At 52.9% G+C, this 24242-nt stretch overlaps 1 protein-coding gene across 1 annotated transcript in view; it reads right to left on the bottom strand.

The window, feature by feature from the left end:
* Positions 1-22656, bottom strand: part of TECPR1 (tectonin beta-propeller repeat containing 1) — a 30608-nt gene extending 7952 nt beyond the window's left edge. The window contains exons 1-16 of the mRNA XM_084763584.1: positions 22506-22656; positions 17316-17550; positions 15877-16059; positions 15521-15643; positions 14897-15022; positions 12943-13117; positions 12753-12853; positions 10839-10940; positions 10243-10388; positions 7660-8156; positions 6880-7025; positions 5660-5815; positions 4681-4830; positions 4398-4555; positions 2708-2835; positions 1565-1667 (exon numbers count right to left, since the gene is read on the bottom strand). Of these exons, the coding sequence (XP_084619710.1) occupies positions 1565-1667; positions 2708-2835; positions 4398-4555; positions 4681-4830; positions 5660-5815; positions 6880-7025; positions 7660-8156; positions 10243-10388; positions 10839-10940; positions 12753-12853; positions 12943-13117; positions 14897-15022; positions 15521-15643; positions 15877-16059; positions 17316-17540 (2519 nt within the window). The 5' untranslated portion in view covers positions 17541-17550; positions 22506-22656. The remainder of the gene's footprint in view (positions 1-1564; positions 1668-2707; positions 2836-4397; positions 4556-4680; positions 4831-5659; positions 5816-6879; positions 7026-7659; positions 8157-10242; positions 10389-10838; positions 10941-12752; positions 12854-12942; positions 13118-14896; positions 15023-15520; positions 15644-15876; positions 16060-17315; positions 17551-22505) is intronic.
* Between the last annotated feature and the right edge of the window lie 1586 nt (positions 22657-24242).

Below are 24242 nucleotides of genomic sequence, written 5' to 3'. Positions count from 1 at the left end.
TCCCAGCACTCGGGAGGCAGAGGCAGGTGGATCACTGTGCCTTCGAGGCCAGCCTGGTCTACAAAGTGAGTCCAGGACAGCCAAGGCTACACAGAGAAACCCTGTCTTGAAACAAAACAAAACAAACAAACAAACAAAAAAAAGGTTTTCCCAGCTGGGTGTGGTGGCGCACACCTTTAATCCCAGCACTTGGGAGGCAGAGGCAAGTGGATCTCTGAGTTTGAGGCCAGCCTTGTCTACAGAGTGAGTTCCAATACAGCCAAGGCTACACAGAGAAACCCTGCCTCCAAAACCAAAACCAAACAAACAAAAAAACACAAACAAACAAAAAACAACAATTCCCATTTTTACTTTTGTGTGTGGATGTTGGTGTATGTGTGTGCGTGCGTGCGTGCGTGCGTGTGTGTGTGTGTGTGTGTGTGTGTGTGTGTGGTGTGTGTGTACCTGTGCATGCACATGTGTGAATGAGATGCCCGTGGAGTCCAGAGGAGGGTGCTGGGTCCCCTCAAGGTAGAGTTACAGGTAGTTGTGAACTGTCCATAGGTGTTGGGAACCAAACTCAGGGCCCTACGCACTTTTAACTGCTGTGCTTCTCTTTAATCCTTAGATTTATATATTATGTGTGTGTGCATGTGTATATATATATGTATGTATATATGTATAGATATAGATAGATGTTAATATATATATAACCCTAACAGCCTAACCCTAACCCATATAACATATATATCATATATGTGTAGGTGTGTATGTCTGTGTGTGCACTTGCCATGTGTACGGGTGCCTGCAAGGGCCAGAAGAGGACATCAGATCCCCTGGAGCTGGCGTTATAGGAAGTCAAGTTAGTAGCTAATGTGGCAAACAAACTCGGGTCTTTGGCAAGAGCAGTATGCATTCTTAGCCACTGAGCGATCTCTTTATGGAGACAGGGTATATCAAGAAAGTTTAAAAAGGAAGGGAAGAGCCTGGGGAGACAGTGCAGTTGGTAAAAATACCTGCCTTGCACCCATGAGTACTCAATTTCAACGCACAGAATTCATGTGAAAAAGTTGGGCCCGGGGCTGAGAGCTGGCTCGGCAATTGAGAGCTTGTATTGCTCTCACCGAGGACCTGAGTTAATTCCCAGCACCCGTTAGGAGCTTCACGGCTGCCTGCAACTCCTGCTCCGGGGATCTAACACACTTCTGGTCACTATAGACACCAGCACTCGTGTGTACAAGCACGTGTGCACACGTGTGCGCACTTAAAAACAAAGTAAGTTTTAGAGAGAAAAAAAGCTGGATACGATGGTATGTACTTGAAATCCCAGCACTGGGGAGGAAGCCTGATCTCCGGCCTCTGTGTGCACACGCACACACACAAACATGTGCACACTCCACATACATACCACATGCACACACACACCCTCCTAAAAAAAAAAAAACAAACCCCAACAAATGAGCCTGTTACTCTAGGCTGGAGGCCTGACACCAGCTCTGGGCAGTACTGAATACTGTGGCCCAGCTTTTGTCAGCTCTGTGGCCTGAGCCGAACAGCACCCTCACCAAACCTCCGTGCCACTCACCTGCTGGTATAGCCTGTGACAGGGTTCCAACGCTGGTTCTCGTAGATATAGACACTTTTCACGTCTGATTGTGTGTAAATGTTGCTGGTGCTACTGGCCAGGCCTGGGGGCGGGGGGCGGGGACACATTAGCCCGAGGCCACCAGGGACCTGAGCATCTTGGCCCAAGACGAAACAGGTCAGGAGGGGAGATCAGAGCCAGGGCGGCTGAGATGGGTTACTGGCATCAAAGGCACCAGCCTCGCTTGGGTTTCTCTCTCTTCTGTGTTTGGAATTCCTCCGGGAGAGATCCGCAACAGGGTCTCACTGGGAGTCCCAGGCTGGCCTCGAACTCACAGCGGTCCACCTGCCTCTGCCTCCCGAGTGCTGGGATTAAAGGCGTGCGCCACCATGCCCGGCCTCCATCTTCCATTCTTACTGAGGCCTCCCTCACTGCCCTGCCGTCTTCCTATCTCATACTCGGGGCACCTCTTTAGCGAAGCTCCCTTGGTTCGCACATATGACCTCTGTGAGTCTGAATGTCCTCAAAGGCAGAGCAGACACCAGAGTGATTCCTGCTTGCAGGTCAGGGAAGTTCTTTGGTCCCGCGAGGCTGTACATTCCTGTGGTCGTAGCGGACCACAGTTCTACGGGAGCCAGCTGCATCCCCACCGTGGGGTATCGGGGCTGTGGCATAGACTATTCTAGATCATAGTTTGCATTTGTCTCACTTGCCACCCTAAACTTGGGGATGCCTATGGTAGAGGGGAGACTCACTTTCCCTAAAGACTTTGGAATTTGGCACACTGGGTTCTAGGGCTACCCCAGTGACCTCCCTGGGGTTTCATCTATGAAATGAGGTGCTGAGTGGACTAGGGGACCCCAGCAGCTGCTGTTCTAGACCCTTCAAGTTCCTCTGCTCTGCTGATGGGATCCCAGAGGGCCTCTCGGAGGATGTTCTCAAGGCCCATGGATTGGCCTGGGACTGCCCTCTGTGGAGGCTGGCAGTGGTGAAGGTCACCTGTCAGCCAGCTGTTAAGTGTCAATACTGGGATAGCAGCCCTGGGCACTGGGAAGGGTAGCCAGATGGGGATTAGGGGAGGTTATGCCAAGAAGGGTTTGGGAGCTAATCTGGCCAGTCTCAGGTGCTCAGGGCCACCCTCACCTTGGAAGCAGCCTCCGCCATAGCCACCTGTGTATACCCATGCTGTGTGGTCATAGCCAATGCCCCACACCACGCCTCGGCTGTTGGCCTCTATGATCTGCAAGTGGCCTCCCATCTGTCGCCAGAACCTGCAGGGGGAATAAAAGCCCCGTTATCTAACCTGCCACCCACCCTGCAGTTAGACCTCACTTGGCCAACTACTGCAAGGCTGAGACCTCTACACCAGTAGGAAAGACAGTCCACTCGGCTCCCGTTTGAGTGAACTAACCCTAGAGAGGACATGAAGTGGCATACAAGAGGCAGAGTGCCCCTAAGGGCTTGTCCCCCTCACCCCTGGGCCACACTGACCATGGGGCAGGGATCAGCAGACTAATTCACGGTGACCCCTGCCCCCCTTCAGAGCTGGGACATGGAGTCGGGACTGGTCACAGTGTGCTGGGTGCAGCCAGGCTTAAATGTCATGGCAGAGAGAGAGAGAGAGAGCAGGGAACATGCCATCTAATCCTCTGCGTAAAGAACAGCGTGGCCAGCTGGCTCCCGAGCCATCCCAGGGAGGCTACCTGGGGACAGCCACCTCCTAAGCGGGAGGCTGGGTTGGCTTTCCATAGGCTCTGCTTCTGCCCCCAGGAGGTGCTGAGTGTACATGGCTACCCATTTCAGTCTACGATTCCTGGGCTGGACTGTGACCACCCATAATGGGTTCCCTGGGAGACCTCACCCATCCTCTTCCTCCTCAGAGCCCTGCTCTACCTGTTCCTTCAGAACCCCTTGTATCATGTCTCACAGGTCCTAGGCTGTCCTCGAACTCACTACCTAGCCAAGGATAACCTTGAACTTTAGATCCTCCTACATCCACCTTCCAAGTACAGGCACTAAAGGCACGTGCCACCACACTCAGTTTAGGGGGTGCGGGGGAATGAACCCAAGGTTCCTATATTCTAGGCAAACACCATCAACAGCAACACGCGTCTCGCCCATGGCCTCTGTGGTTTTAAATGCCTCCACAGAGAAACTCCTGCTCCAGGATCCCCCACATTAAAGGCAATGGGAACCCAACTCCACTCTCCCATGAGCTTCGCTCTGCTCCACCCTGAAGACACACTCCAAGCTCCTCCCGCTCCTTTCTGCCTCCAGCTCCCCCTCAGCCGCCCCCACCCCAGTGCAGGGTCTCAGCAGAACCGGAAGGGACTGAGTTCCTAGGTTCAGGTCTGGTGAGGGAGATGTGGTTTCTCTGATCTAGCCCTGGAAGCCCTTTAGGGTGGGACTAGATGCCATGCACCACACTCCAAGTACTCCAAGCTACTCCAAGTACTCCAAGCTACTCCAGGTACTCCAAGCTACTCCAAGTACTCCAAGCTACTCCAGGTACTCCAAGCTACTCCAGGTACTCCAAGCTACTCCAAGCTACTCCAGGTACTCCAAGCTACTCCAAGTACTCCAAGCTACTCCAAAGCTACTTGGTAGGCATCACTGACCTTTGAGCGCAGCCTTGAACAGGCCCAGAGGGTCTCAGGGTCCAGAAAAGCGGCTAACCACCTTTCTGGCTAATCAATGAGAAGCTGAGGTGTGTTGGTTCAGGGCCTGCTAGGGGAGCCCTTTTTAGAAACACAGCGCTGAGGGGCCTTGGGGGTGGGGGGAGGCGGAAGGGAGAGGCCAGGCACCAGGTCCATTTAGGGCACAGCCCACTCACATCTGTTCGCAGGGCAACAGGTGCTCCCGGGCTTCCAGGTCTGGGCTGGGCTCGCTCACAAAGATGTCCCCCTTGCAGGTGACGGACCAGATGGCCTGTGGGGACGGGCGTCCATGGACCTTCCGACTCTCACAGCAGGACAGGCTGAGCAGGGCGAGCTGGTATGGGTACGCAGCTGGTCACTGACAGGCAGACAGAGGCCTGGGCGGGGGTGGGGTGGGGGTGGGGGTGCGGGTGGGGGGTGGTCTCTTCTTACTAAGCCCTCACGGACCCCATCACTCACCCAGTCATTCATGTCTTGCTCTGTGGCGGCAGCCAGGCGCACGGGCCACCTCTGTCGCGTCCTCTCGGGGGTGTAGAGGGCAAAGGAGTGCTTGGCTTCATTAAGTACGGGGACCAGCACGGTGACCTCATTTAGGAACACGTGTAGGTACTGTTTGGATAGGGGTACACAGTGGGGCTGTCGTCCTAGGCGAGGTGCCCTCAGCTAAATCTCCCTGGGCCTCATGAACCAAGGATGTGGCTCAGTTTGTAGAGCGCTTGTCTAGCATGCACAAGGCCCTGAGTGCAATCCCCAGCACCGTACTGACCAGACACAGGGTGCACTGAGAGCCTGTCTCCTACCTGCCCTTCTTTAAAATTAAAAAAAAAAAAAAAAAAAAAAAAAGCTGTTGGGAGTCGACTGCCTGGCCTATATCAACAAGTGAGACTGGGGTTTATCTCCCCAAGCGCTAGCTTCATCTCAAAGGCTAAAATCTGGCCACACATGATGATTCAAGCATGCAACCCCATCAAGGCCAGCCTGGTCTACAGAGTGAGTTCCAGGACAGCTAGAGCTACCCAGAGAAAGAAGCCCTATTTCAGGGCAGGGGGCGGGGAGGGACGACAAACAAACAAACACTCAAAAACCAAACCAAATAAGCAAAACAAAACAAAAACAAACAATAAACCATGTGACCCCAGCACCTGCGAAGGCTGATGTTAGAGGGTGTAAATTTAAGGCTAGCCTGGGCTACAAGGTTAGTCCCAAGCCAGGCAAGTTAACTTAGTGAGGCTCTGTCTCAAAATAAAAGGGCTAGGAAATTATACAGTGGTATTTAAAAAAAAAAAAAAAAGCAGCCATTGTCAGAGTGGCATGGCTCAGCATGTGCCCACACTGGGCTTTGCCAACGAGGGCGCCTCAGGTGCCTACTCTGTGTGCCCTCTCTGAGAAACCATGCCTTGGTGGCCCTCCTCCCCGACAAGCACTTCCTGCCCTGTACCTTCTTTTCCTCATGGACCACGTAATAGATGAAGAGGATGCTGTCGCGAGCCCCGTCATGCCCTGTGAACTGCTCCAGGGCCACACGGACGTCCACCCACTTGTGGGGCTTCCAGTTGCACCACCACTGCAGGGCCCCGGTCTTCACCCACACCGACTGTGGCACAGACAACCGAGAACAGCGGGAAAAGGTCACAGACAGCTCCTTCCCGGAGCCCTAGAGCTAGCTATGCTAGCTCTTGTTCTCTCCTGTGACCCCTGCTCCATCCTCTCTTCCATTAATGACCTCAGTGCCACAGTTGGACACTAGGTGGCGCCAGAGACATAACCATAGTAGCAGTGGACACACGTCATTAGCCCACATTCTGGAGAGGGAAATTGAGGCTCAAGGAAGAGGTGACACCTAGTCCAAAGTCAGAGAGTGAGCCAAAGCTGGCACTCAAAGTCTCAGGCTGCCTGAGCGCACAGGCCCACTTAGGACACAGGATAGAAGCTTGTGGGGACAGCCTTAGCCAAGACTTCGAAAGGAAACAAATTTTGTGGTCTATTTCATTTTCGATCTCTGGCCTGCTGTGGCAACCGAGGGTGGGTCTCTGCTTCTGAGGGTATGGGGCATGCCAAGCAGGGCGACCCTTGAAGAGGGCAGTGACAACTCCATCCCGTCCACCTCCTTTGCGGATGCTGGGTTCCCAGAGCCCATATGACGTCCTGTAGGTGGTGAGGTCCTGAGAAGAGTCCTTCAGGACAGATGAATAAGCCTCGGGGCCCGGAAGTGCTGCTGAGCATGTGGGGTGGACTGTCTACCCTTCCTCCCTACCTCAGGGCTGCCATACAGCGAAGCACTCTAACTGAGCAGGAACTGGGTGTGGGGGTGTGTGCCTGTGGCCTCAGCGCTCGGGAGGCGGAGCCAGTTGGATGACCAGTGTGAGGTTAGCCTGGGCTACAGAATAAATTCAAGACCAGCATGGAGGCACAGTGAGACCCTATCTCAAAAACAAATCACCAAGAGCCAGGCGTGGTGGCGCACGCCTTTAATCCCAGCACTCGGGAGGCAGAGGCAGGTGGGTCACTGCGAGTTCGAGGCCAGCCTGGTCTACAAAGCGAGTCCAGGACAGCCAAGGCTACACAGAGAAACCTTGTCTCGAAAAACAAAACAAAACAAACAAACAAAAAAAACAAACCACCAAACCAACCATGCAGAAAGAGTGCTGCTGGGCCTACCTGCTCCACGGCCTGTTCGTAGTGCCTGAAGCTCTCCAGCTCCCGCTTTGTCCTCTCGGTGAGCTGCTGGAAGATCTGTTTCCTCCAGGCAGCGGTCTGGGCGGGGGTGATGGACAGGGACAGTGTCTGCACTGAGGGGGACAGGCCTGCAAGAGGCCAGAGTCTCAGGCCAGGTGCCATCCTGCCAGCATCTGGACAAGAGGCTAGAATGCCTCCCCATTCCGCCCTCCCTGTCAAGGCCCATCTTGACAGTCAACTTGGCCCGACTAGACTCAATGGAGGAGTTTCTAAATTCGGTTAACTGGGGTGGGCGGGCCCCTGGGCCCCAGCATTCCTCCCTGATTCCTGGCTGGGGATGCAGCATGACCATTTTCCACCGTGGTGGACCAGAATCCTTGAACTACAAGCCAATATGCGCCTTCTCCACTTAAACACTTTTCCACAGGTGTTTTGTCCCAGAAGGGAACTATAATAATCCCTGAATCAGCCTGCTTCTTAATTTTTTTCCCCTTTCCTTCCTTCTCTTTTTGTATGTACTACACCCCACTTTTATGTGGGTTCTGGGGGTCTGAACTCCGGTCCTCATGCTTACAGAGCAAATACTTTACCCATAGAGACATTCCCCTACCCCGACCCCTTCCTCCTGGGCCAAAGACTAGCCCAAGGTCTTAGCTAAGCTCTGTGAGCACCACAGACCCTTCAGGCCCAGGCGCTGTTCCCAGGCACCCACAGACAGCCACGGGGACACTCTGGATACACCAACCCCATCAGCTCCCTTACCTGACTGGACAGTGAACCACTTGAGCGCAGAGCCTGCCTCCACTGCACAGCCACCACCAGCCACCCAGGCCCACAGTGGATGATCGTCTGCCCCATACGGCTCCTCCATGCCCACTGGGAAGAGGCCCAGGGAGGAGAGGCCCGCAGCCTCAGGGAAGCCGGCAGCTGGCTGGTTAGACGCCCTCTTGGGCTCCTTGAGGTCAATGTTGGTCCAGGGCAGCTCGGCTGGTGTGGAGGCTGGGCCGTGGCATTCATCAGAGCTAGAGGCCTCGGGAGCCTTTCCTTTGCCCTCAGCCAGGCAGGCGTCGTTCTCCATGGTCACGCTGGTCTCGGGGCCCTTGGACAAGCTCCCTTTGAGGTTCCTGGGGTTGTCCAAGGATTCTTTGGGGAGAGGCTGTTCGGGGCCCTGTCTCTCGATTTCCGAGGAGACGTCAGTATCACTGGGTGCCGACTCCGTACCGCTGCCCCTCACCTCATCACCGAAGAAGCAGCCAGCGCTGGGGACCAAACAAGACAAACTCTCACTTCATTGTGGGAGATGTGTTTTGCCACTTGTGACTGACTGTGTGAGCTCAGGCAGGTTACAGGCTCACTGAGCTCTTGTCTACTGCTGCTGTACCGCATGCCCACGGATTCTGCTTCCTAGGGGGCCTGAAAGACCCCATCACACCCCAGACCAAAGGGCAGAGGTGTCTGCCTCTATTGTTTTTAGATGGGCTGTGGCTATAGCTCAGCAGGTAAAGTGGTTGCCTGGAAGGGGGGCAGCCCTGAGTCTGATCCTCAGCACCCCCTAAAACAGGATGTGATGGTGCCCCCTAAAACGGGATGTGATGGTGCCCCCTAAAACGGGATGTGATGGTGCCCCCTAAAACGGGATGTGATGGTGCCCCCTAAAACGGGATGTGATGGCGCACGCCTGTCATCGCAGTTTGGAGGAGGTAGAGACAGGAGTTCAAGGCCATCCTTTGATACAAAGACAGGCTATATTCTCTGTTGCCTGGAACTCGCTCTGTAGCCCCAGTGCTTGTAGCCCTCCGGGCCCTGTGTCTTGTCTTCTGCTCCTCCTGCCTTGGTGGGCTGGTGGCCAACAGTCCCGCAGGGGGAGGGAGAACCACGTGAGGACTACAGGTGTATACCACCACACTCACCTGGAGCGCTTCTTTGTTTTGTTTTGTTTTGTTTTGTTTTTGAGACAGGGCCTCGTGCATCCCAGGGTTGGTCTCAAACTCATTATATAACCATAGGTGCCCTTAAACTCTGGATCCTCCTGCCTCCATCTTCTAAATGCTGGGGTGACAGGTGTGTGCCCCCAGGATCCAGCTCATGTAGTGTTGAGGATGGAACCCAGAATTTCGCGCATCTAGCTAAGCAAGCACCGCTCCAACTGAGTACCATCACCAGCGGGGGGATTAAATCCAGGGCTGGGGAAGAGGTCTGCCAAAGAACTATACCTAAGAACTATACCTCCAGTGCCCCCTTTTTTCTCCCCAGCCCCATTTCTTTGTATTTTAAGATGACCTCATTAAATGACCGGGTTTTGTTTTTGTTTGGTTTCTCTGTGTAGCCTTGACTGTCCTGGACTCGCTTTGTAGACCAGACTGGCCTTGAACTCCCAGAGATCTGTGCCTCTCCCTCCCAAGTGCTGGGATCTAAAGGCATGCGCCACCTCCGCCTGGCCACTAAGTGACCTTTGTAGGTAACCTTGAACTTCTTCCGTGGTGAGTGCTGGGATTCAAGGCCTGTGCTACCACAACCAGCTAGAGCTGACCCTTTTTTTTGTTTTTTGTTTTTTTTGTTGTTGCTGTTTTGGAACAGGGTGCTAGCATCAGACTCGCCGTGTAGCTAAGGACGACTTTGAATTTGTTCCTCCTGCCTCTACACCCTCCCCCCCCCCCCAGCTCTGGGATTAAGGATACCCCACCACTTCTAGGCTCCACATGACTACTTTAAGGCATACAGTTCAGTAGCATGTAGCACACTTGAAATTCTGGGCAACTAGCAGGGTGGTGCACGCCTTTAATCGGAACACTTGGGAGGAAGGTGGACCTCTGAGTTCAAGGACAGCCTAGTGAGTTCAGGATAGTCAGGGCTACACAGAGAAACCTTGTCTTAAAAAAAAAGAAAAAAAGAAAGAAAGGAAGGAAGGAAGGAAGGAAGAAAAGTAAAGCTAGACAGGCATGAGTCCGTGGGCGAGCCAGCAAGCAGCATTCCTACATAGCTCAGGCTGTGACTCCTCACTCAGCTGTGAGGTGGTGCTCAATACATGGACCAGCAAGCAAGCCTGCCTTCAATTTCCTGTCTTAACTTCCCTAAATGATGGACTAAAGCTTCCAAGATAAAATAAACCCTTCCCTTCCCTAAAGTGCTCCTTGGTAAGAGTGTTTTCTCACAGCAACAGAGATCTGACTGGGATGCCTAGCCACAGAATCTTTTCTTTCCTCTTTTTGCTTTTGTTGGGGCAAAGTCTCAGTGTGCAGTCCAGGCTGGTCTTGAACCCGCAACCCTCTGAGAGAGACTGATCTTCTACAGGTCCTTGGCCTTGCATCCCACCCAGCTCTTCTATGCCCTGATGCCCTGGGTCACCTGAGGAGACTGGAGGAGCTGCCGGAGTGTGACCGGTCACTTTCCCTGCCCACGACGATGGCCTTCCATGTCTTCCCGCTGAGCTCACTGGGAGTGACGCCTTGCCGGAAGTACACAGCTCGGTCCTCACAGCCGATACCCCAGACCTGGAACAAACAGGGGTGCTGCTCAGAGGGATGCACTTGGAGCTCCTATCCCTTCCACCAGGTGCCGGGGAAAGAGCAGAGGGCCCAAGAGTGCTCAAGAGCAAATGTACGCATGAGTCCCCTTATCGTAGGGTATGCATGAGTGTGTGTGTGTTAGGACCAAGATGTCTGGGGTGGGGGATGGTAGGTGACTGTAGAAATCCAATGTTACCATCCTGTATCCAGAATGCCCCACCCGTCCTCACTGGCAGACTGCCCTGGAGGGTCCTTCGTGAAGTGACCCTGAGCCAAGTAGAGGCTCTAAGACTTCCTCAGACTAGCCCCCAGTGCACCCTCAGGCTCCTCACTGTGCCAGCATCCGAACCCCCCCACCCCCCGGAGAAGCAGCAACCGTAGGCTGGCAGGTGGATAAGCCATTTTAGAAGTCCCGTGGACCACGCGCACATCTACCTGGTCATTCAGCCCCACGTTCACCACTGACATCTCTCCAACCATCTCGATCCAGCTGGTGCCGCAGGGGTTGTGAGAGTTGACCCCCCTCCGGAACCACACCTGGAAGATCAGAAGGAAAAGCATGCATCCCTGGAGATCTTGGGCTGGGGGGGATGGCTTAGAGGGTAAGAGCACTGGCTGCTCTTCCTAGAGGTCCTGAGATCAGTTCCCAGCAACTGCATGGTGGCTCACAACCATCTATGATGAGATCTGGTGCCCTCTTCTGGCGGGAAGGCATACATGCAGACAGAGCACTGAAAATATACATAATAATACATAACAAATAGTTCTAAAGACAGATCTTTTAAGACAGGGGTATGTGTATGTGCCCCCCCTGCCCCGCCTTGGCTTTTTTGAGACAGGGTCTCTCTCTAACCTCGAACCTGCCAAGTAGGCTTGGATGGATAGCCTACAAGCTCTAGCAAGCAGCCAGTTTCCAGCTCCCCAGCATACACGCCAGCATGCCCGTTGTTTACTTGGTCCTAGGGCCGGCCAGCAGTCAAGTCCTCATGACCACAAGGCAAAGTGTTTTACCAACTGAGCCACCTCCCAACCTGAGGAAGAACTTCTCATTGTGTTTTTACTGGTTTGTTATTTTTGGGGTGGGGTGGGGGGGACGCGTGGCATGGCTTGTGTGTGGAGGTCAGAAGACAACTTGTCGGGGTGGATTCTCTCCTCTCGCCATGTGCGTCCCAGCTGCTGAACTCAGATTGTCAGGCTTAGTTAATGGCAGGCAACTTTACCCACTGAATGAGTCATCTCACTGGCTGGCTCACTCTAGAAAATCCTTTTAAGGTACTGGGTTGAGAGGAACGGCCTCTACATAGAGTTAGAAGGAACTCATGAGGAGCCAAGGCCGGGAGTGGTGGTGCACACCTGTAATCCCAGCACTCAGGAGGCAGAGGCAGGTGGATTGCTGTGAGTTCAAGGCTAGCCTGGTTTATAGAGCGAGTCCAGGACAGCCAGGGCTACACAGAGAAACCCTGTCATAGAAAAAAAAAAAAAAAAAAAAAAGAAAAAGAAAGAAAGAAAAAAGAATGACCTTATGACGTACAAGGCCCTAGCTCTTCCCCCAGCACCACACAGTCAGGGAGCCAATAGACAGACAGACAGACAGACAGACAGACAGGCTTCACAAAAGCACATAAAATCAGCTAATTTAGCCATGTGTGGTGGTGCACGCCTTTGATCCCAGCACTCAGGAGACAGAGGCAGGTGGAGCACTGAGAGTTCGAGGCCAGCCTGGTCTACAAAGTGAGTCCAGGACAGCCACATATACACAGAGAATCCTATCTTGAAAAAAAAAAATCGGCTAACTTGACTGAACCTGCCTCTGTTGAGATACAAATGACAAAGAAGAAAAGAGAAGCATTTACGTGGCCGAGGTTGCGGGCATATTGGCTTCTGATTATCTGAAATGTGTGGCCTATGGAGTAATAAACATGGCTGTGCAGCGTTTTAGCCCAGGGGGTATGAGTGAGGGTATGTATATAAACCAGCATCAAACATCCTGCAGATGGGCGATGATTTCAATGGCAGAGAAGCTCGCAGCAGGGGCTACGGATGGGACTCAGTTGGTAGAGGAGCTACCTGGCACGCAGGAAGCCCAGGGTTTGGTCCCCTGAACTTCGTCAACCGGGCATGATGGCACATGTCTGTAATCTGAGCAGGAGGGTGTATCACCACCACCCAGCGAGGGTCGGAAGTTTAAGGCCAGCCTCTACACATACTAAGTTTAGGATACCATCTCCAAAAGAAAAAGAAAAACTCACAGGATTTATGCGAAGGGGTCTACATGACCCTCACAAGGACAGAACCCTTGGTGTTGAGCACTACCCAGTACCCGTGCCAGCTCCAGCCCCCGACTCTTACTTTTCGGTCCTTTGTGATGGCCCAGACCACACTGACTCCCGCAGAGACGTGCATGATGCCATTTTCAGACCCAGGAGGCTCCACTATGGACCAGGAACTTCCTGCCAGTCCCCAGAGAAACCCAGGCAGCCTCCATCAGCCCAGGTTCTGGAGAGCAAGCACCCCCACGTCCTCTTCTGGGGCTGGCTACCTTTTGGGTTGTTCCGACAGATTCCTTCCCTGACCAGAGCCTGCCCCTCCCAGAGGGTGGCCCATATAAGGTCGTGGGGCCCGCAGCTGATCTGGACCACCTCCCCTGGGGTTTCCACAAGAGACCAGGAGGAGCCTTCTGGGTTGGGGTGGCTGACATCCTCTCGATACCACACCTAGGAGGGGAGAAGAAAGCCCAGTGATTTGCACCAGCAAATCTATCTTTCACACGTGGGCGTCTTTGACACACTCACACACCTTCACTCTGTAGACCTCCCTTCACTCACACACCTTGGTGAGAAAATGCAAGCTTGGATTTTGATGGGCCTAGGGAGACAGACCCAAGTAGATTCCAGTGTCAGCATGGGGTGCTCATCAGCTCCCAAGCAGTCCAAGAAACCTGTGCCCCCTAGTGGCAATGTGCTCCCAGGACACCTGTCACAAGAGAAGGCAGGGTCTTGGTGGTTTAAGGGAGGGGGGAACCCAATGTCTAAAATATCCACTTCTTTTGCTCTTCAACCTGATAATTTCCATTGAACAACAGAATTCCTCTTTCCTCACATCTTTGCCAACGATCCTGTCTGCTCTTTTCTTGATGAAAGCCATTCTGACCCCAGGGGAATGGAATCGCTAAGTAGTCTTGTGTGTGTGTGTGTGTGTGTGTGTGTGTGTGTGTGTGTGTGTGTGTGTGTGTTGTATGTGGCATATATGTGCATGCTCACATTTGTGCACAATCATGCATGCATACAGCGTACAGAACGGGTTTTGTAGCTGGGACTGACAGCACACACCTATGCAACTGATCCATTTCAGGTAGAGGGAGGGAAGAATACTTCCAGAGAGCCATCTTCAGACTGGGGACCTGGACTTCTCTGGTCTTGCCAACCTACCCTTATGATGGGCCCTGCAGGACTGGGCCTGGGTGGCCTCCCTTTTGCTACCAAGTAGGGCACTTCAGGGAATAAGTCTTTACTTTCTGGAGCACAGGGTCCTGGAGCTACCTCTTATGGGTCACAGGAGTGGTGCCGGGTGACACTGGCTCACTGCTGATAGTCAAGAAACATGAACACAGCTCTGTGGCCCCTATGCTCTCTTTGCATCCAGGTGGGCTGCCTTGGGCTCCTCTTCATCATGATGTTGGTTAACCTAAACCCGAGAGAGCATGAACCCAGCCAGAGATGAGCCTGCTAAAAATCATCCACTTTGGCTGTTCCAAAGTCAGTGGAGGCTTCTGGTTAAGGCGGGAGCAACTGAATGATCGTAATATAAGAGCTAAAACCACGAGGAAGGCACCAGACCCCTATGCTTGCGATCACCTTTGTTCCTGTTACCATCTAGGCTTGGTTCCCCCCCCCATAAACTCTCTAGAAAAGATTTCTCTCTAAATATACATCCATCCATCCATTCATCCATCCATCCATCCATGCATCCACCCACCTACTCATCCATCCATTCACCCACTCATCCATCCATCCATCATCCATCTACCCACTCATCCATCCACCCATCCATCCACTCACTCCTCCATCCACCCATCGTCCATCCATCTAGCTACACACCATCAATCCAGCCACACGTCAGCCATCCACCCACCCACCCATCCACAGTGCTCCTAGAAAATGGAAGGAGCTGGCAGGGAGCCCAGAATCTGTCCAGGGAGACAAAATGGATAGCATCTGAGCCAGAACCGGGCTAGGGGGAGAGACAGGTCCCAAGGCTTCCAGGGCAGGTATTGTGGGGAGTCTGCTAACATTCTGCCTGCCTAGGAAGTCCCATTTCCAGGGACAGGAAGCAATGAGTTCTCTTTCTCCACCTTGGGGATCCCCTGCACCACTCCAGCCAGAGCCTGGCCTCCTTCACCATGTCAAATCTTGGCCACGGTGACGGTGGCGGTGGCGGTGGCGGTGGTGGCGGTGGCGGTGGCTGTGACGCTGGCTGTGATGATATGGACTTACCTTTCCCTGCAGGGATACGGCCCACACCGACAGGCGGCCCACAGGTTCATCTGTGATCTCCCATCCTCCCACAGACAGGTCGTTGAAAGGGTCAGGGAGTTCCTTGGGGTCATCCTTTGAGGGGATCTGAAACAAAGGGGTGCGAAGCAAATGGCTGTCATTTCCTGGTGACCCACGCTGTGTCAACTCTTCCATCTCTGCTTGCCTCTCCTCCAGTCCCCTCGGCTTGGTCCCTGCTGCCTGACTTCAGGAAGGAGGCAGCCACAGGCCTGCAGGGCTGTGTATCCGCCCATGGACACTCAGTTCTGTCCCTTTCACCAGACACCAGACCCGAGCCACTGCTTTTTGAGTTGGGTCATGGGGACAACACCAGGTACAGGAGGGAGAGCCTAACAAAGGACAAGTTCTGTGCGAACTCTGACCTCCGTGTGGCCATCTCCCAAATGAGGGGACTTGTAGGGCTGGCTACCAGGATCTGTGGCAGCAAACAAATCAAAGGCCAGGTCCCGGGGTGGGTATAGTGTCCCCTTCTGCCCGGGGGGGGGATGAGAATGCCAATCCTTGTGGCCCTCATATCAGGGACCCCAACGCCCCCCCCCCCATGCCACATTTAGGCACAAAGACCTTGGCCCAGGTGTCCCGGGATTTGTATCTCCTATACCGGATCCACTTCCGCCTTCGCACGCACGAGTTCCACTTCTTGTCTCTGGTGTAGGTGGCTGGGAAGTCCATAGCGTATGTCCACCCCTGAAATGCCAAGGTGGGACCCTCATATATATCTAGGTTGGGGAGGAGGCAGGAGGAGGCAGAATCTGAAGAGATGGGAAAGAAAGGTAGGGAACAAAGGGAGGGAGGCAGGGAACGAGGAAGTAGGGTGCTTAATCCTAGAGCAAGCAGAGGTTGGACACCAATGGGGACGGTAGCACTTGGGGACAAGCTGAACCCAGGGGGCAGCCATGGAGGGTACTGAGTTCACCTACCCCTTTCTCGGTGGGCTCCCCTCCAAAATTCTCATCCACGTACCAGTCTGACTCCCACTCCCAGTGTGGCGAGGGCAGCGCTACCCCGTCCAGCGGCCGATGCTGGAGCCCACTCACGTCACTCCACGACCAGCGGTCACTCGGCAGAAGCTTCTCACAGAAGCCTCCCATGGGGTTCCAACGCTGAGGCCAGGGGACACAGAGAGATGGCCTTAGGGATGAGCCAGATGGGAGCGGACCCAGGAGAGGACGTGGGCCCCAGACCTCAGGGTACCACTAGCTCCTCTCCCCAGGATGGCAGACAAGTGAAGGCCTATGCGGGATGCCGGACCCAGGATACTTTTCAGGAAAGCCACAAGGCCCCACAGGGTGGAGCATCCACCCAGCACCATGGTGCTTGGAAGACACAGGAAGGGTACTGCCCATCCTGGGCTTCTGAGTACCTAATAAGCCCACCCTCACGTGTACCCAGATGGCCTTCCAGGTCCAAGACACAACCAGGACTCCAGCTCCAAAGACCCTGAATACTGTAAAACTAAATATTACGTATATACACACATACATACATACATATATACATACATATGTATGGAGAGAGAGAGAGAGAGAGAGTGTGTGTGTGTGTGTGTGTGTGTGTGTGTGTGTGTGTGTGTTTATACAGGTGCCTGTGTGGGAGTCAGAGGACAATTCTTGGGAGTCAGGTCTCTCCTACCAGTGTGGGATTAGGGAATGAAATGACTAGTCAGATTTGTATGCAAGCGCCTCTATCCACTGAGCCATCTCATTGGTCCCAAAACTTGGAATGGATCTATCTATCTATCTATCTATCTATCTATCTATCCATCCATCCATCCATCCATCCATCTCTCTCAGTGTTGACGGCTGAATCTAGAGCTTCATGCATGCTAGGCAGGTACTCCACCACTGAACCCTGCTCGCAGGCCCAAAACTTAGATTTTTGTTGTTTGGGGTTTGTTGTTTTGTTTTACTTTTTTTTTTTTTTTTAAGATAGGGAGTTAATATAGCTCAGGCTAGCCTTGAGTCCACCATGTGGATGACCTTGAACTTCGGATGCTCTAGCCTCTGTCTTCCTCCCGTGCTGGGATCATAAGTAAGCCCCACTATGCTCACTCCGTCAATGTAGTTCCGGGGACTGTAGAGGCACCATGCATGCTAGGTGAACACTCTACCAACTGAGCTAAATCCCTAGCCATCCCCCCACCCTTCCCCCCAATTCCTTTCTGAGACACAGTCTAGCTACGTAGTCTAACTCGGCCTTGAACTCACGATTCTCTCGTCTTGCCACGGCCTCCCGAATGCTGGGGGTTACGGGAGTGTGTTACAGCTCCCTGGGCAGCTTAGATCTTAAGCAATGAAGGGGGTCCCATCCCAGTCCTCGGCTCATTGTAACTAGGAATGAACAATTCCACACACGCTACCTGATTCTCATAGGCCTCCTCCCGGTGGCGGATGGGCACGTCACCGGAACACACGTACAAGTAGACCTGGTTGTCGCAGGCGATGCCCCAGCAGCACTGAGTGGCCGCACTGACCCGCTTGAACTCCATCTGGACATCCTTGCAAAGCTCCCAGTGCTGGCCGGCCGTGGACAGGGTATACACCCTCCCAAAGAGGTCCACGGCCCACAGCACAGAGGTGGGCATGGCCGCAGTGCTGTGGGAAAGTCAAGAGGAAAGGTATCAGTGTCGTGGCCCCCTGGACCAAGGACATTAGGAGAACCGTGTGTGTGTGTGTGTGTGTGTGTGTGTGTGTGTGTGTGTTGACTGTATCACGCCACACATGGTGAAATGAGATCCCAAGAGACAAGTCGGCTGTCACCATAACAACCAGAAGCAAAGCGTGTCTTCCGGTATAAACTTCTTTCTTCGCCTCTTTTTCATTCTCGTTATGGGAATGCTTTGACCGTTTTACTTTGAGACAGGGTCTCATGTGCCCCAGGCTGGTCTTCTGATCCTCCTGCCTCTACTCCCCAAGAGCGAGGGCTACAGGTGTGCACTACCACCTCCAGTTTATGTGGTGCTACCTAGCATACAAGAAATGCTGGGTTCGATCCCCAGCATCTTACAGACCAGCTGTAGTGGCTCATGCCTGCAGTCCCAGCACTTAGAAGGCAGAGTTGAAGGCCCCGCCCGGGCTACATGAGAAGCTGTCTAGAGAGTCTATCTTGAGAACTGGAGCTACTGGGAAGATAGGTGAGTTTATTTAGGGACCTGCAGGCTGCGCCAGGCTGCTCTACTCTTGCAGCCGGCCGTGGGCACGGGGGCGCTCCAGAAGGCACTGCCAGTGTGATGAGGACTGGAGACAGAACAAAGCTGAAAATAGGACCATCTGCCTCAGGCAGAATCTTGGAACCTAGGGAGTCCGGCAGACACGAAGCTCGGGCTGCACGGAAAGCTGGAGGCAGGCAGGGCCTAGGTTCGAGAAACTTCAACTACCTGAAGTAGAGAGAGATTCCAGGAGGGAGACCGGCCACCAGAATGAAGTGGTGCTCTCTCTTTTTTTTTCCTCTCTCTTTCACACACGCACACACGCGCGCGCACACACACACTCACATGCCCACACATAGGGGCGAGGTAGGAATCAGTAGACTAGCTTTCTGGGATCATTGGAAAAGTGTCTCTGTCTAGAAACCTTAGTTATGGCCCAGTGGTACTTCCTTCCTCAGGGCCAAACCTGACGGTCTCCCTACCCCCTTCATAGTGACTAAGAGTGTTTATTTGTTTGTTTGTTTGTTTTCGAGACAGGGTTTCTCTGTGTAGCCCTGGCTGTCCTGGACTCACTTTGTAGACCAGGCTGGCCTCGAACGCACAGTGATCCACCTGCCTCTGCCTCCCAAGTGCTGGGATTAAAGTCGTGCACCATTACGCCTGGCTCATGACTAAGAGTATTAAGGGTTGTCAGACTCCAGAGCACCAGAGTTTGGGGCCTGGCTGCATTACATCTTTTCCTCATCATTTTTGTTTTTGTTTTTTGTTTGAGACAGGGTCTCACCCAGCTCAAGGAGGCCTCGAACTCACTGTGTAGCACAGGATGATCTTGAACTCCTAGCTCCAGCACCCAAGTGATGGGTTTACAGCTATGCATCCCCACAAGTGACTTCTAACGTCACCAAAGCGAACCACCCTTCTCTGCCTGGATGGTGTGTGACAATGTGTGAGAATCAGAAAGGAATAGTGACTTACTTCCTAAGAGCTAAATGAGGTGACACAGACCCAGAACTAATGACAAACCGGCATCCAGCATGATCTCTGTGACTGCCACATCCATCGTTTTATCACGTGATACAAAGCCATTAATTCCTCGTTTCTGCTTTTGTTTATATGTTTGAGTAGAGATCTTGTGTATAGTCCAGGCTGGCCTAGACCCCAGAGTCTTTCTGCCTCAACCTCCCTGTAATCCTAATTCTAGGATTACAGGCTGTCTGCTGTCTCACCAGGCTCCTATCTCTTGAGGGGAAAAAAAAAAAAAAAACAAGCCAGAGGTGAGCAACATAGCTCAGTAGGTAAAGGCCATTTACCAGCCAAGGCTGGCGACATGACTTCAACCTACAGACCCCACAAAGCAGAAGCAGAGAACCAACTATAAAAGCTGTCCTCGGACTACTAGTATGTGCACACACAGACACAAAATATTAATAAATAAAATTTAAAAGTAATTGTCTAAAAGCAAAATATGCCCACAGTGGTGGCACACGCCTTTGATCCCAGCGCTCGGGAGGCAGAGGCAGGTGGATCTCTGAGTTTAAGGCCAGCCTGGTCAACAGAGTGAGTTCCAGGACAGCCAGGGCTACACGGAGAAAACCCCTGTCAAAAAACAGAACAAAACAAAAACCAAAAACAAAACCACCACACACACACAAATAAATAAGTAAATAAATAGAAAGAAAACAAATTTCAAGGCAGCCACTATATGGTGTACATTAGGTTTCAAACCTGGGACACACAGCTGAGGTGTCTATTTAACAGTTCAAAGTGGCATTGGCTGCCAGGTTCCTCCTGCATCCCTCAGTCCATACCGGTTACAGGGCCTTCCTGGCTGGCATATCCCATCATAAACTTCTCCAGCCCAGGGGCCTGGGCTGCCCTTCCCTGTATAATCCAACCATTTTGGTTACCCATCCTCTTTGTATCTTTGGTCCTCCTGGCTGCGTAACCTGCTTCCCCTGTCTCTCTCCCTTCCCCCCACCTCTCCCCACATGGCTCAGGGTCCACTCCAGACTCTCCCAGATATCTCTGCCTCTGTTCTCATCCTACATCTCTATAATAAACCTCTTCCTCCACCACACCTAGGACCAGTCATATTTTTTCCTTTTATCTCTTTCTTCCTTTCTTTCTTTCTTTTTTTTAATTCATCACATGCTGGTAGGTCCAGCATGTGAGAGGCAAAAACAGGATGAGGAATTCGAGGCTACATAGTAAGATTCTCTCTCAATGTCTCCCCTACCCACAACCCACAATTCAGCATATAAACAGTTAAGTCAAGCTGAGCCTGAAGGTTGAGCTCAAAAGGTGAAGATATATTTTAGCCACGCTCCTTCAGATAAATGGCTAGGCAGCAATTTTCTTTCAGACATAATTGACCCTTCCAGGCAGTTAAGGGAAGAACACTTGGCTTCAGAGACAGGATGGGGTGGGGGCTGTGTTTACAAACCCCCTTTCACGTGGGGACCCAGGCACCAGTCACTCCTGAGCTAAAGGCCATACAGGGTAAACATACTTGGCCAACCACAACTCCTTTGTGCCTCCAGAGGATGCTCCCCCAACTTGTCACATGCCACTTCCTGTGAGATCACCGCGCAACCTGGCTCGGGTCACTGGGTCACAGGACTCTTGAACTGGGTGTGTGGAGGCCTTGTGTGATGCTGGGATCCTAAGATATCTTTGGTTTGCAGAAGCGAAGGGGTAGAGGATACAGATGCCATGGAAGCCACCTCCACTTGACCATGAACCTCCAAAAATAAATGTGGCGAGGCCTGTCAGTAGTTCGGTTGAAACGTCTCACCACCACAAAAGCCACCTGCTTTTCTGGGTCAGTTTATTCACAGGTCCCTACAGAGACCGAAAACTAGCCTGCTGTGGTGGCATGTGTCTGTCATCTTAGCACCTGAAAGGGTAAGGTAGGATTACTGAGTCCAGGGCTAGCCTGGCCTACATAGTGAGCCCCTGTCTCAAAACAGCAGCAGCAGCAGCAGTAAAGAGGGGGCTGGTAAATGGCTTAGCTGGTGATGTGCTCACCCTGTAAAGAGAAGGACCTGAGTTTAACCCATGTTTTAAAAAAAAAAAGTGTATGGGCATGGGAGGGCCGTGGTCAGCCACATGGCTGATCGGGTAAAGTTACTTGCTGCTAGGCAGACAATCTAAGTTTGATCCCTGGGATCCACAGGACAGAAGGAGAGAACCTACCCCTGCAGGGCGTCTTCTGACCTCCACATGTGAGCCATGGCAGGCACAAGCGCGCGCGCACGCACACACACACACACACACACACACACACACTACAAATAATAAATAAAGGTAAGAATATTTTAAGGTGAGGCATAATAGCTAAATAGCCAGAGGGTTCGATCCCTGGGGTTCCCTGGTTGGTTAAGCTAGTCTAATTGGTGAGCCTAGGCTAGTGAGAAATCCTGTCTTTAAAAAAAAAAAAAAAGTAGATGGTGCAGGTTGACCTCTGGCCTCCATACCTATGTATGCATCTGCGCGCACACACACACACACACACACACACACACACACACACACACACAGAGAGAGATAAAAAAAGAAAAAACGCCTAGGGCAAGCAGTGGGTAGCAGACAGAACCCAAGGAAGCATCGAAACCTTGATGTCGCTGGGATCTGCCTTGTGGCTCCCCCTTGCAAGGCTTCGGGGCTTTCTTTTACACCTTCATCCCTCTCTGGTGGTGCACTGGCTATTAAAAGTTGTTTCCTGACTGCCAAGTGCAGGGACTATTCATAAGCGATATTAGGGTTAAAAGAGAAGAGAGGAAACAGCAGAGCTTGTATGGAAGTGGGGGGTGGGGGTGGGGGCTTCCTGGAGAGTAAACAGAGCTCGCCCAGCTCCAGCCAGCGGGCAGGATGCATCCTGGCTTCCACCCAGTTCCTACACTTGGGCGACAGGTGGGTCCCCTGCACCGCCATCAGGAGCATATGTCCGAGCTGTAGGGCCCTGACCATCTGCCTACACTAATCCCAGGGCAAGCAGCTTTGCTCCCAACAACGTCAAGGGGGAAGGCTACGGACAGGCCCCTGGGGACGGACGCTCCGTTTCTCTAAATCACGTAGGCTCCAGCGACCGGCTTCTTCAAATCTCTGCGGTCCTAAGGTTGCGCGGGGGTGGGGGGTTGGGGTGCTGAGAAGCGGGTCCCTGGGCCGGCGTTTAGGGGTTCCAAGGCAGAGGTGGGGGCGGTGCCTTGCAGGTGTGCAGCAGAGAACACAAGTACAGTCCCCGTCCCTTCCTCGGTTGCCCTAGCAGACGCAGCCAATGGAGGAGGGGGAGCGGGAAGCTGACGGGAGGGGGGGCATCTTTGCTCTGCGCCACCCCAATCTCCCCGACTGAAGCCCCCACACACTGTCACCGATGCTACCGGGACACCGCGTTACACTTACCTGGGCCCACGCCCGGCGGGGCGGGTTTCAGGTGGATGTTCTTGAACTCCTAGGATATAGCTATGCCCGGCCCTCCCCCAGCCTCAGGCGAGAGGGCGGGCCGGAAGCAATAGTCAACTCAGCGACGATTGGCCAGATTCAGAGTGACGCACCTGCTTGGGAGCTCAAGATTGACTGCTTCCCGGCACTGGGATGGCGCGCGTGCGCACTCTCGAGGCTGTGCCGGGTCCGACGGCCGACGGTTCGCTGCTTGTGCGGAGATAAGGTGCGGATTGCTGCGTCCCCTTCCCCCTCAGGACTCGGCTTCTGGAGTGGTGCAGGCCGGTGTAGACGCGAGTTCTTCAGGCGAGGAGGAGGGGCGGGCCGGGAGCATGTTGGAGCGTAGGAAGGGGTGACTTGAGGAATGACGGCAGGTGGGGACGCCTGTGGCCTGGGACCGGCAGAGGACGGGTGACTCGATGGATTCCTCGGGCATAGAAAGTAGCCCTGAAGTACTGGCTTTAATCTTTTGGGGGAGGAGTCCTGGACACGCGACTTTTGTGACTGCACCGTGGCGTCAGGGTATTTATTGCTCAGCTTCTTGGGGTTGCAACCTAGATAGGTGGAACATAAAAGGAATGCCGGTGTGTACGTGTTTCCCGGATATACTGATGTCTCCCCACTTTGTTGCAAGAATTCCTTCCTTGGAGACTAAAAAATAGTCTTCCTCCTCCTCATGAGATCCCAGTGACAAACCAAACTTACTGTACCAAAGTCCATCCTGTGGAACCAGTGAATTTATTGGGCTTCCTTATAGAGCACGGATGAGGGGTTGCCCGCAAGACTGAGTGACCCTAAAATCAGGCGCCTGGAATTCCATACCCGTTATACCCGATGGTTTTTCTATAGCCGGTGTAGACGGAGTTTTTTTCATTGAACCTTCCCGCAGCCTCTGTACTTAGCGTCTCCTAAGACCCCCCTGCAGTTGGGGCAGAGTGGCATACAAATGGCTGGGGGAGGTGGGAGCAGCTGAAAGCTCAGGTGAGCGTCCAATGACCCTTCCCATCTACTCTGAGGGAACGTCAGCCGTCTTGCCACTTACTAGCACAACAGAGCTGATCTGATGACCATGACAGCGGCTTTGCTCCTCGGGCCTCATTCTTCAAGACACTTTGGCCTTCTCGATCATCCAAAAGAGCTGAGAGCGGCTGGCCTCAGTGAGAGTGCTCGTTTCCTGGTTTATGGATGCTGGGAGTTGAACCCAGGTTCTCTGGAAGAGCAGCCAGAGCTCTTAACCGCTGAGCCATCTCTCCAGCCTTAGTTCTGTAGTTTTTAATTAGTGCTTTTTGGATTTTTTTCTTCTTTTTTTCTTTTTTGTTTTTTGAGACAGGGTTTCTCTGTGTAGCCTTGACTGTCCTGGCTGGCCTTGAACTCACAGCGATCCACCTGCCTCTGCCTCCCTAGTGCTGGGACTAAAGGCTTGCGCCATCACTGCCCGGCTGGATTTTTTTTTTTTTTCCTTTTCAAGATAGGGTTTCTCTGTGTAACAGTCCTGGCTATCCTGGACTCGCTTTTGTAAACCAGGCTGGCCTCGAACTCACAGAGATCCACCTGCCTCTACCTCCCAAGTGCTGGAATTAAAGGCATGCCACGAACTCGCCTGGCTAGTTCGTATTTTTTAATTAGTGCTTTTTGGATTTTTTTGTTTGTTTCTTTGTTCAAGACAGGGTTTCCTCTGTGTAGCCTTGGCTGTCCTGG

This window comes from Acomys minous, assembly GCF_964271855.1.
Source record: "Acomys minous genome assembly, chromosome: 16".
NCBI classification, from domain to species: Eukaryota; Metazoa; Chordata; class Mammalia; order Rodentia; family Muridae; genus Acomys; species Acomys minous.
The sequence above is the reverse complement of the archived record's forward strand: the minus strand, read 5'-3'. Positions and strand labels throughout refer to the sequence as shown.